The sequence below is a fragment of the Electrophorus electricus genome, chromosome 12, assembly GCF_013358815.1.
Source record: "Electrophorus electricus isolate fEleEle1 chromosome 12, fEleEle1.pri, whole genome shotgun sequence".
Taxonomy (NCBI): Eukaryota; Metazoa; Chordata; class Actinopteri; order Gymnotiformes; family Gymnotidae; genus Electrophorus; species Electrophorus electricus.
Window position 1 is genome coordinate 8743149 of NC_049546.1, and position 12334 is coordinate 8755482.

Consider the following 12334-nt stretch of genomic DNA (forward strand, 5'->3'; position numbering starts at 1 on the left):
CAAGGTATTCAAGGTATGTCGAATCTGCTAAAATACACCTAACTCGTTTTCACAGGCAATTACACCAATACCTGCCAATAATGATGTAGGCTACAATGGAACGTTATGGTGTTATTTGAGCAGATACACTATAAATCTATTCTAATTACTTACTGTAAACGTGGCTCTAACTACACACCACCCACTGACAACTAGAATGTTCCATATCTGATTTCAACGCTGTGCGGGCACTTCAGATATATCCTGACTGGCTCTGGAGTGCAGCAACATTGTCTGCGAGTGATAGCCCCTAGTTCATTACAGAGCATCCTTTCCCAGCTGGCTACGGCCACGCAGGACGTTTCGATTTTTTTCGTTTTTTCCATTAGCGTATTGTTATAATTCTCTGTAATTATTAATAACACGATGTGTTAATAGGAATACGCTTTATAAGACAGAATTCCTCAGCATAGCTTGTGGAGAAGATCTGAACGATTGTCGGATAATTCGGACTTTGGCTCCCGATTGTTTCATTTGAAACAGGCTCTATGCAAACCGACATCGTTGGCATCCTGTTGTTTGGAGTGTCAGGTAAGTTATTTTTCTGGATTCTCATTCTCAGCTATTAGTTTTTTAAGTAGACTAATGTCATGATTTTTGCGCCCAGGATCCGACGCCTTTATTGTTAAGCATTGTTAATTTTCCGTCATTGAAACCATTCACATTACATGTAAAGCATAAGTTCATCATATCTTCATTTAATCATCAAACTTATTTTGATTATTTTCGATTAGCTAACACAGAGTTATGTAATTGACACTACTTAGGAAAAATACTTACATTCCACTGTAGAGGCTATATCAGCCTATATCTGTCACCAGAATTTTATGGCATTGCATCATATATTAGTATTGTTTTATCGACAGAATTTAGCTACTCCCCTGTCCAGCGATTGCTACACTATAGTAAGAGGGAAAGTAAACTTCAAGAGCGCTTGCGACAGCTAGCGGGACCAACACTTGGATGGTGCCCTCATGTTCAAATGTGCTACAGTTTATAAAACAGAAACAGATTATCGTTGTGGGTTACTATCCGCATACTTACTACACGCTGCTAAATGACTACACCAACGCATCGAAATCTATCTGAATACGCAGAGGCCATAATTCATTTAGCAAATATCATATATTGCAATGCACGACCAAGCTTTTCCGATGCCTGTGAGCACACGTTTACTTGTTACTGCCAAACGTGACAGTCTATGGTACTGTGTTTTACTGAGAACACAGTCACAAGCTTAAATTGCATCTCACGTAAAGGAGCGCTCATGTTTTGTCTTCACAAACAAACATTTGTCTTCGCCGTATATAGCCTATGCGCAGCAGTAATATACAACTGCTTCCAGAGGATAGCTGAGAAAATTTACATAAACAAATTTGATTTATGCATAGTTTTGCTGAATGGAAGAGATGGTCAAAGTAGGACGTTCAGTTCACTTCTGGCTCTGCTTAATGTTGCTTTTCGATGTTGTTCTAGCGATTCGTATGACTAGTCTTCGTTCCTGTCTTGCTTGTTCTACAACAGTTTAAGAACGTCACTTTAGAGACGATAGAATAAAATTTACATAAAATAATTAAATTTAAGTAATGAATATAAATAAATCAGTTAAAACTGTTTAAAACTAAGGAAAACTGTTAAACAATGCTCATTGACTGGTGATTCATGTATTCACAGTCCTAAGCGGGGAAAGTGTTGACTCGAGAATCAAATCGTGTCTGATATGAGATGGCTGTTAAAGAGTTAAAATGCAGACGTTCTTTTTCTAAAACTGTGGTAGGAGGGGTACTGAACTATAATGGTGTAAACCGCTACCTACCCCGCAGCACAACGAAATGGTATGAAAGAACAATGACAAACATTTGAACGGTGCAGTACACGCGCTGCCTCTGACAGTAACTTTCATCTATATAATAGAGAAAGTTTACAATGTTCACAAATATAGGCGTACCTGATTTTTAGAGTTGCATGAACACTTTGCGTATATGCTTATACTGAGAAAAACTGCAGTAAACGTTTGAGTCCTGCAACAAATCGCAAACAAACCACAAACAAACGTTTACGATTAAAGAAGGTTTTGCTGTAAAATTGGCATGCTTTTATGCATGCGAACTCTTTTTTTTTTTTTAGCAATTTTTTTTCCCCCATTCACTAACTTTCGGCCATGCCCCACTAACATTAATCAGGTAACCAATGAATCGAGTGGGACCTTCATTTTGAGCCTGTGCGTGTGACGTTAATATGTAAGGAACCCTGACATATCGCACCAAAGTTAACTCGACCACTCTTACTTTTGATTGAATATCTCCTGCTTTACTGGCTCAGCAGCAGAAGTACACTATATTTTAGATTCACTAGATTTCTGGCACTGCATAATTGATCGTTTGTTAATTCTTATTGCAGTGTTGGTCGCTGCAATGCTTATATTGCCAAAAACTGCAGTAAACATATGAGTGATTTAACAAATCACAAACAAATAACAAATCACTTGTCTTGTGTGCTATAAGCATCCTGACTAGTGTCTGACATTCCAGATAGTTGTTCTGTGGATGTTTTGATGAATGACAGTATTCACATAATCCAACAAACATAAGAAATGATCATAAAAATGCAAACCAATCTTTAATCATGTCATAGGACATATGCTCATGCACAATCACAATATATTTTTTACCCATATGACATGCAGCCTGGGTTTTTATTCTTCTTTTAGTTTTATCTACCTGCAATGTGAGAAGCAATATGATTGCATTTTAAGACTAATCATAAGCAACCAGCAGTTAGCTGGCAGCTGGCAGCCAACAAAAGCAGAACTGCCCTATCTTTCCAATGGGATGTAACATTGCCAGTAACTTTCTTATGACTAGTCAATTTACATATTTCTTTAAAGATCCTGTAATGGAATATGTCACCAGCAGACAGTGTGTGGTGATTCTGGCTGGGAATGAAGCTTGCATCACTCTAGCATCACAACATCAGTGGAGACACTGCATTAAGTTGGCTTCCTGGTGTTAACACAGCGGTGGTAAGGCTGTCATCTACTGCTGCTTGGCTGCTTCAAACATTTTTCAGAGGCCTGAAAACTTCTGAGCAAACTGTACATAAGCTTAACATTTTTAAAATGATATTTGCCAACTTTGTGATTGGAAATGCTCGTTGACTTGATTTAATTTAGGATCCAGTGTTGATCCAAATGGGTTTAGTTACGTCTGCTGTAGACATCACATGCCATTCTGTATATTTTCTGTGGCATCTCTGCTTTACAAGTAGAAAGCGTAGGAGGTGTCATTCAGGCTGGTAGAGAGCCAACAGATGTTAGCAGACATCATTAATCATCATTAAGTGCTGTTTTGAATGCACTCTGAGAGAAGCGTGGTAATGGCAGCGGTGCAGTTTGCCTCAGTGCTTGACACGCAGCAAAGTCATTTTACCATCATGGAGGAGGCATCGCATTTGATTGTTCTTCACTCAGTTAACTGTGCAGGTGTCCATCAAGTGCAATTTTCTAATTATGATGATTACAGTGACATGATTTGAATGGATGTATCATTCCACAGATGCAAATTAAGCACCATCCATTGATGTGAGGACAGTGAGCACAAGCACCATGTAATTAGCCAATAATGTTTATAGGCATAATACTGAACTGAAGGGCAGAGTGCAGAGCAGCAGCTGGGTTTGCACAAACTGTGTTTGCGACAGTCCAAGGGATTTGTTTATGGTGTCAAAATAAAGCCATGCTGGTTAAAGATGAGTAGTTTTTTTCCTGAGAATGTTTTATTTATTAACCACTTTTTTAAACTCTTGCTATCAGTAACATCCTCTTGGCTGTAGAGGTTTTATATCTTGATAATATTTTAGTTAGTTAGTAAGTTTGTTTGTTTCAAATTGTTGACCATGTTTTGAAGTAAAACAGAAGTGAATTGCTAATCATTTTGTGATGTAGGTTCTATAACATGAAGAGGTTAGCATAGTGTCAGCAGTTATAACTGAATATCTAGTGATTGCTGAAGTATAAACAAAGGTTTGGTAGTGAAAATATTTTCTTTAAGGGGTTGGTGTGGGAAAGGGAAATGCTTTTACATTGTTTCTGCTAATAGTATATGTTTTATGTTAAGGTCTGAAAGTCCACTATGAAATGTCCTGATGTCTTTATAAGACTTGCATTGCATGACCTGTTTCATTAAATTTCTTTACTCCATAGGCCTTTTCAGTGCCCAGAGCTGACACTGCTGATTTAATTCCACAGTTGCTGGCTGAGGAGAAACCGCTACACTGTACAGTGCTGAGGTTCTCAGAGTTTAGACTGCTGGCCTCCCTTGTTTATAGTGCCGAATTCTTACATGTCTACCACTTTCATGCAAAAAGAACTACTTTAAAGCAGTTTACCGAGTTATCCACATTTAGGGCCATGATAGAGGTGATTCTTCAAGTTGAAACAACCATTTATTTTGTGGACCTCCCCTCCCATGCAACATCTGTTGCTTGCATGAAGTGTGACAGTTAACATAGCACCCACTGTGTAACAAATAATTCACTATAAAAATATAGTTAAAGGCACTATATACATTAAACTTATTATTATTATTATTATTATTATTATTATTATTATTATTATTATTATTATTATTATATGTGTTGTGTTTACATAGAACTAGATAATATGAATTTAAAGGGCTCCTATTAGGCTGATTTTCAATGTGATATTTTTGGGGTCTATTAGATTAACATGCTGCAATGTTCTAAAAATACATTTTCACCCTTTGTCTGAAATGCTTTGTTAGAGGTCCTGTGTTTCTAAGCCCCAATGAGCCCAGTCTGTTCTTATTGGTCAGCTTGCCCACTCTGTTCTGATTGGTAAACCGCAAAAGAGTGCAGTCTGCATACTTTGCTTGAAAATGATGCAAAATTATTTGTTAGATTTGTTAATGATAATAAATTATCCGAAGTTTATGACTGAAGATTAGATATAAAATTGACATGCTTTTCTGTAGGTGAACTCTTTTTTGGTCTCTTTTCTGCCATTCACTAAGTTTCAGCAATCCCTCCATTAACAGGTAACCAGCCCATCGGGTTATACCTTATTTTTGAGCCTTTTTGAGCCTTTTTTTGTGTGACGTTAATATGTAAGGATATGTAATCTCCTACCAAAGCCAACCAAACTGCTTTTATTTTCGAACGAATATCTCCTTTACAGGCTAACTAGCAGCAGCAGAATAACACTATATTTTAACAGATATTTTATTCCTCTTGATTCAGTATTGTGACTTCTCTGAATTTTAACACATCTTACATATAGCATTTTTAATTATGGCTAGCTTGCTAATTGAACCTAACAGATGTTTCTCATGGCTGCTTTTGACAGGTAATGGATAAGGATATTCAGAGAAAAAAACTAGTTTCAAAGAACAGTGAATACATATTCTTTTGGCATGAATACATCAGTTTATATTCAGATATATATGTACATTTCAAAGATTTCAAGTACAAATCCAACATTATCCTGATATCCTGATTAAGGATATGATAGAATGGAAGATATTTTACTTATGTCCTCAGAGGATTTCCATCACCAAGTTCTGATTGAACCCTCTTTATATACTTTTCAGTGTAGAAGTACTCACAATCATCAGAAACATCTGCTCAGAGAAATGCAATGCAACACAAACCACACAACAAAATGTTCTTCCCATGTTTTGTGCAATTACACATTTCCACCAGAGAGGTCCCCAGTTCCCTAAACCTACATAGTGTACCTTTAAAGTGCTCTGTCAACATTGATGTGGGCCCTTTATTCTCTTTCTCAACATCTCTCAGCTCAGTCACATTTGAGCCCTTGTCTAATGCTCAATACAAATATAAAAATTTGCTGACTAAAAACTGAACCAATTGCTCTCTCTCTCTCTCTCTCTCTCTCTCTCTCTCTCTCTCTCTCTCTCTCTCTCTCTCCCTTTCTTTGCTTATGCTGCAGTGGTGGTAACCATGTTTAATGTGTCAGAGGAGGAGCGGGCCCACTGTCCCCTTGGCTACTTCCCGTGCGGTAACCTGAGTGCCTGCCTGCCTCAGCTTCTGCACTGCAACGGGGTGGATGACTGCGGAAACCAGGCCGACGAGGAGAACTGTGGTCAGTATCCAGCTCCTGGTCCTGGTTCTCTTGCTTTCTCCTGCAGGTTATACTGTGGCCATGTCACTTAATTTCACTTCACCCTCCTACCCCTCCTTGTTATGTTTATCTAATTTTTGCACTACCTCTGACTGTTGCTCAACAAGAATAAGTTAATGTCCAGTTATCCACTTGTCACTTCTCAGAGAACAGGAGAATTACTAATGTTCTCAAATATTTTAATCTTCAGTTGAAAAAAACTAGAGAAATTAGAGACAATACTACAAATGTCACAGACAGTATTTTCATCTGAAAGGTGTTTAGAAAGAGTACATAAAAAAGGTGTTTAGGAAGAGTACATGAGTGCGCTCTATTTGTTGCTGTTGACTGCTGTTGTTAGATGTGTTAAAGGTCTTGGCTATTGCCTCATTAAAAAAAATGTATTAATTATGTAAACATTTCTTGTAGAAAAGTCACAACACCTAAAAATATTTAGTTCATTGGGAAGCAATGGGGTCTTTATAGGGGTTATTATATGGGGTCATTACCTTTTATAGTAATACTCAGGAAAATAGCTTACACTGATGATAGTTAGATATTAAAAATAATAAGTAGAGTTTGTAGTAAAAACAGTAATGAGTTCAGCTTCAAGTTTTATCTTATTCAAGAAAAAACTTGTCATCTTTGTATATGAAAACCACCTCTGGTACGATAAATGCTTATGTCACAAGTATTTGCAGAATTATATCATAATTACATATGGGATGGGCACAGTGTTTAACTTCTTCATGATGCATGTTTTGTCTGACAAGAAGTGAATAGGGGCCCTTGGTTGGGCCTTTTGTTGATAGTGAGCTGTGAAAGGTCACCATAAGGCGAAATGTTAAACTACATTATCACACAGTACCACGACTGAAGAAGACATAGAAGAAAATAACATGTGCTAGTGCTGGTCCTCATCTCTCCAGAGTATGTATACTAAGTGGATAAGAATTCCTTTCACTTTATTCCTCCTTGTATAGAGGATATCTGATTTTTCAGCCAGAAAGTTTACTGTGAAATATTCAAGGAAAATATGGTGTGACTAGTGTGGAGCAGTCTGAAGAATAGCCTGGATTTCTGTGTGGCAATCTGACGTTTTCCAACAAGATTAATAGATGAAAGTGTCCTGGATGCTAAGCTGCTTTTAACAATGTTTTTGGAAAATCACTAAGGCATGTCCTTTAAAAGTAATTTTTAAAAAGTAATGTTAGCAGTTGATGAATAATAAATACATTTTGGATAAACCACTGTGAGATAGGGATGTAAAATGTAGCAGTCCACATGCATTCAGCCTCATTCTTGCTTTCTTTCATCATCCGTGTGACGTGGAGAGGAGCAGCTGTTAATTTGGGTTATTGTACAAAGAAAGCCATTTATCATTTCCACAATGGAGTCTTTGAACTTTCAAAGCTTTATTAGATTATGAACTCAGTGTCCTACAGGTAATATAATAAACTAATAATAATCTTTCACCATCTGATATAAAAACTCAAATCACAATTTAATTTAAACTAAAACTATAGTAATTATAATAATTAACCATCTGGGGTCCAGTGTTATTCTTTGTTGTTGTAAATAACATGCAGTCCCCTGTATTGTGATGCTGGCGGCACAGAGGGAGCGAGCAAGTGGCAATGATAAATTAAAATCTTTATTCTCCATGTCGTACACAAAAGTACAAGCTACAAGGCAGCAGCAAAAAGAAAACAGAGGCAGTTTAGAATGCAGACTTGCACTGCTCAAGACCCGAAGGTAGCACAGTCATCTGATGATGTGCAGCGTTGATGTAAGGAAACTGCGGGCTTAAATAGTGACAGGTAAAACAAGGAACAGGCGAGTAACATTAATACCGGGGCAGGTGCTGTGAGTGGGTATGTGAAGGAGTGGGCAGCTGGATGGCTGGCCTACTGTGACATGTATATAGTATTATAAATACTCTGGTATTACAGCATGCTGATATAGTAGACATCAGAGATTCTGGCAGAATATTCTTCACAGTTGTTTAATTCTGATTACTATCTGTCTTCAATACTGTGATTCACAACTGTTGTTTTGAACTGTTGTTTTCTGGATGCATATGCCGTAATAATTTGGTTGGATATAAATAGTTTAAATTTATATGAACCAACATACAGTCCAAAACTAATCATGCCTATTTTGAGGAAAATTAATGCTCTTTGTTTTGTTGAGAAACCCCTTTCAATTATGGCATCTAAGATTATGCACAAAATCAAGGCTGAAATTCATGCAGCCTACAGAAATAAAGATTAATAAATTTTCCAGCCCACTATACTGGCATTAAGGAGCTACAATCTTATGCTATTTCTGAACACAATTCTGTGTACAAAAAGGATTGTTTCATTTTATATATATTAATATCATTTCATACATTCTATGTTATTTGCAGGACAGTCTGTGGGTTTGACATTGTTCAATATTTAAAAGTAAATGTGTAATTATTTAGATGAGTGTAAACAAATGCAGATTTAGTTATTTGATTTAGTTATTTTCTTTAGAATGTGTTATTGCCAGAAAATATGCCCTTCAAGAATCAGACCATAATGAATATGTGAATTCATAGTTTCATAATTGCAGCTTGTATAACATAATAAAGCATTGCTCTTCTCAGTATTAATATGGTCAGGAAGATTTTAAGAAATTGTGAAATAAGGCATTTTGAATATCATAGTTTATAGAATTCAGGCTATAAATTCAAAGGATGTAGAAGAATTCAAGTATGCACTTCTAAATGCAGGAGGCACAAGCAATGCTTCTTGTTTTAGGATGTACTAAATGTACTTGTGCAGGATGCGCTACCATGGTTGGAGTCTTGTACCTTGGCCGCTCAGAACAAAAAACTTGACTACATTTTCAGAACATATGTAAGATGGTGGAAACAAATAAATATATGTATGATCAAACATGCTGTTCCTTTCTAAATGCAAATGTTGGAGTGCCAAGTCCAACAGCAGCTCAGATGACTCCAATCTGGACCAAGTCAATAATGACACTGTGTACACATGTCTCTGCATTTATTGTGGAATTGTCACAATGTTCAGTAGTTCACATAGATTGCAAATGCAGTATACTCACATGCAATATTTTTGTTATACCAGACACATATTGGACACTTTTACTGCAGTGAAAGAGTAAATGTAAAGGAACATTGTCCTTTGTGCACTTTGTTTAAGATTTATGATAGTTGTCATTTATATTCTCAGCTTTCAAGAGCTACATCTGTGCGTTCATAAGTATGTTCAACTCTCTTGGTTGGAATATTAAGTAGGACTAGATTCTAAGATAAAGTCCTAAGGCAACTTATTATGAAGTTTGGAAAACACAATACAACTTCACTCCAGTTTCTGTAAATTGAATAATACTGCATTGCAATTAGCAATTTTACAGCAAGTTTTGGTTGATTATTAGTGATTGTTTTTCTGATAATCGCTCATTACTATTTAAAGGAATCATCTGAGTAACTGCATTGATCAAATAATGGAAGTCTTGTATATACTATGATATATGCCTCATTATGCAAAGCAACAAAAATTCCCCTCAATCTGTCTGTTTTAGATTATATCCAACAGAATGGAACAGAAGGATAAATGAACATCTTGTTTTAAAGGCAGAAATAATTAGTCCTAGTCAGTCAAATTTGCTGCAACTTCCCTCTGGCTGCCTCCACAGTTCACAAAATAAAAACAAAACCCACTTTGAAATTCTCCAGATTTTTTAAATAAAGATAATCTGTTTAAGTACCACAAAGAAATACAAATTGAAAGACAGAAAAAATAGTTCTTACTCAAAGAACAGTTCCCAAAGACTGTATGTTCTTATGCGGTGTAATGAAATGGTACTGGGAGCTTGCCTATGAGGCAAACTTGGCTTGATGTCACGTCTGCAAACCACTTCCTCCCTGAAACAACCACTTGATCACTGCTTATCAATAGACCACACCCCCTTGGATGCCTTCACCTTAGTACTAATACTTTCATCCAGTGAACTGACTGATTACTACCCTGTTTATACTCACTTTGTGGCATTCTCTTTTTGCAAAGTATACTTTTATACTGAGCATGCCTACATCCTGATTGTTTCCTAATCTAATTTCCAGTTTCTAATCTGATTTTGACAGTTATCTCCCTTTTGGGTAGTGTTTTTTTTACATCTGTTTTCTCATCTCCCAGGGTTGTGTTTTAGATTCCCTGACCTGTTTTTTTGCTTTATTTTTTTGCCTTGCTCCAGTAAACAAATGCCGTACAACTGGATCACCTTGTTTTGTCCTTTTCCATGGTTCTGTTGTCTTCACCTTTCCTGCATTGTTTGCTGCATTTTGAAAATTTCTCATGAACAGTGTTCACCTTTCCTCTAGCTGGCTTGGTTGTGATTTCATAGAATTGAGACTGATGTAGAGATATCTCTCCTCATGCTACCCTAAGGCAGTGCTCTGGCACAGGGTTGGATCAGATCAAATGTACTTAAAGGGATGAAGCAGCAGCCGTGGCAGCTGATGTATTTGACGTCAGTTTATATGAGCAAAACATAAAATGCTAAGATGTCTGTTCACTGTTTTATCCCTCTTGGATGTAACGTAAATGTAGGTATACCACATTTGTCAGACATGGTGATATAAAGTGTATGGCTGAGTAGTACATAACTGTTCTTGATGTAGAGTTAAAAAGCTTGTAACAGAAAAAAATTTAAAAGACAGCTGTGAGGACATGGAACATATCCATAAATTGGTCTAAAATCAAAATAATAATAATAATAATTTTTTTTTTTTGGAGTAAAGTTTTATATTGGATCAAAGTGAAGTTGTGGGATTGTCTTTGAACTAAATTTTGTTCTGTAAATTCAAACTGTATGCTTTTTCTTAAAGAGAAATTCTGTTTCTTAGAAAGAATGAAATGTGTGTATGTACTGAATGTGTCTATGAATTGTGTCATGCGTTAATGATCCAAGCAGAACTGAGAAGCATGAAAGCATAATATACTTTGACATCAGGTGAATTCAGATGCCATTACTCATTCTCCATTTAATCCCCCCAAAGTCTAAGGGCATTTTCTCTGCATATTTTCTTAAATTCACGTTCAGACCAATCCCAGCTCTCTTTCTAATGAGGTACCAAAAAAAAAAAAATCATCTAAATCCAAGACCTTTTCTTTTACCACAACTTGATGACTATCAATTTAAAAGCTATGTCAGCTGTTTGACATTTTTTTCTTTTGAAATATAACAGAATTGAACATCATAGATATTCTGTTTTGTTTTGTTTTAAACTTTCAAAGCTAATCAGTGTTAATGATTGCAGTTAACTGTTCTAGATTTGTTTTATAGGAAAAGACCTTTAAGTGAATTCCAACTTGTATGGAATTCCACAGAGGGGGAGCTGTACAGCATTGAGGGAACATACAATTCATCCATGATTTCCAGCATTACTCTGGTGAGGACTGGGGAGTAGAGTTCAGATGAATTTAATCAGCAACAGTAGCAGAAGCAAGCAGGGGAGACGGTGAAAGATTAAACTGAGATGCTTCTATTTTTTATTTTTTTTTTGGCAAAACACAAAATTATTATAGGTAATTAGCTAATAGCTAATAGCTAATTATTCAAAATATCAAAAACAGGTTAATCCACACCAGAATGAGAGTTGGTGTGCTCTTCAGTGTGGGCAATTACTTAATCATAAGTATCATCAGATAAGCACCCTTATTCTTTGGTGTTTCATTGATTATCCCACACTACCAACAGAGGGTTCAGTGGTGAATACTTGCATCACAGGACATCCCCCTCCACACTTGCTGTACAACTGGTGTCATTTCTTTTGAGCCATAATCAATTACTCGCTCACTTGCCAGCCTCAGAGTGAAACTTGAGCATTTGCCAGAGGGTCTATCTCCAGCCCTCAATCCCTTTCAACACCCTATTGGCTGATAAAGCTGTGAAGGCTCTGTAGCCAACCTCCATAAGGAACACCTTTGTTACACATGGTGTCAGAAGCGAGTTGGTGGTGAGACCATTGGGAGTGTGCTTGGTGTTGCTTGGCAGAATGGATTTTTTTTACCAACCCACTGGTTCTTGGCTTTTCATCAACCCATTGGCTCTTGTCCACTGATCTTGTTTTGTCTGTGCAAAGGCCTTTGCGAATTGTTC

At 36.7% G+C, this 12334-nt stretch overlaps 1 protein-coding gene across 1 annotated transcript in view; it reads left to right on the plus strand.

Annotated features, from left to right (window-relative positions):
* Positions 1-466: 466 nt before the first annotated feature.
* rxfp1 (relaxin family peptide receptor 1) overlaps positions 467-12334 on the plus strand; it is a 32764-nt gene continuing 20896 nt past the window's right edge. Inside the window, exons 1-2 of the mRNA XM_035532284.1 lie at positions 467-570; positions 6008-6160. Coding sequence (XP_035388177.1) covers positions 528-570; positions 6008-6160 — 196 coding nt within the window. The 5' untranslated portion in view covers positions 467-527. The remainder of the gene's footprint in view (positions 571-6007; positions 6161-12334) is intronic.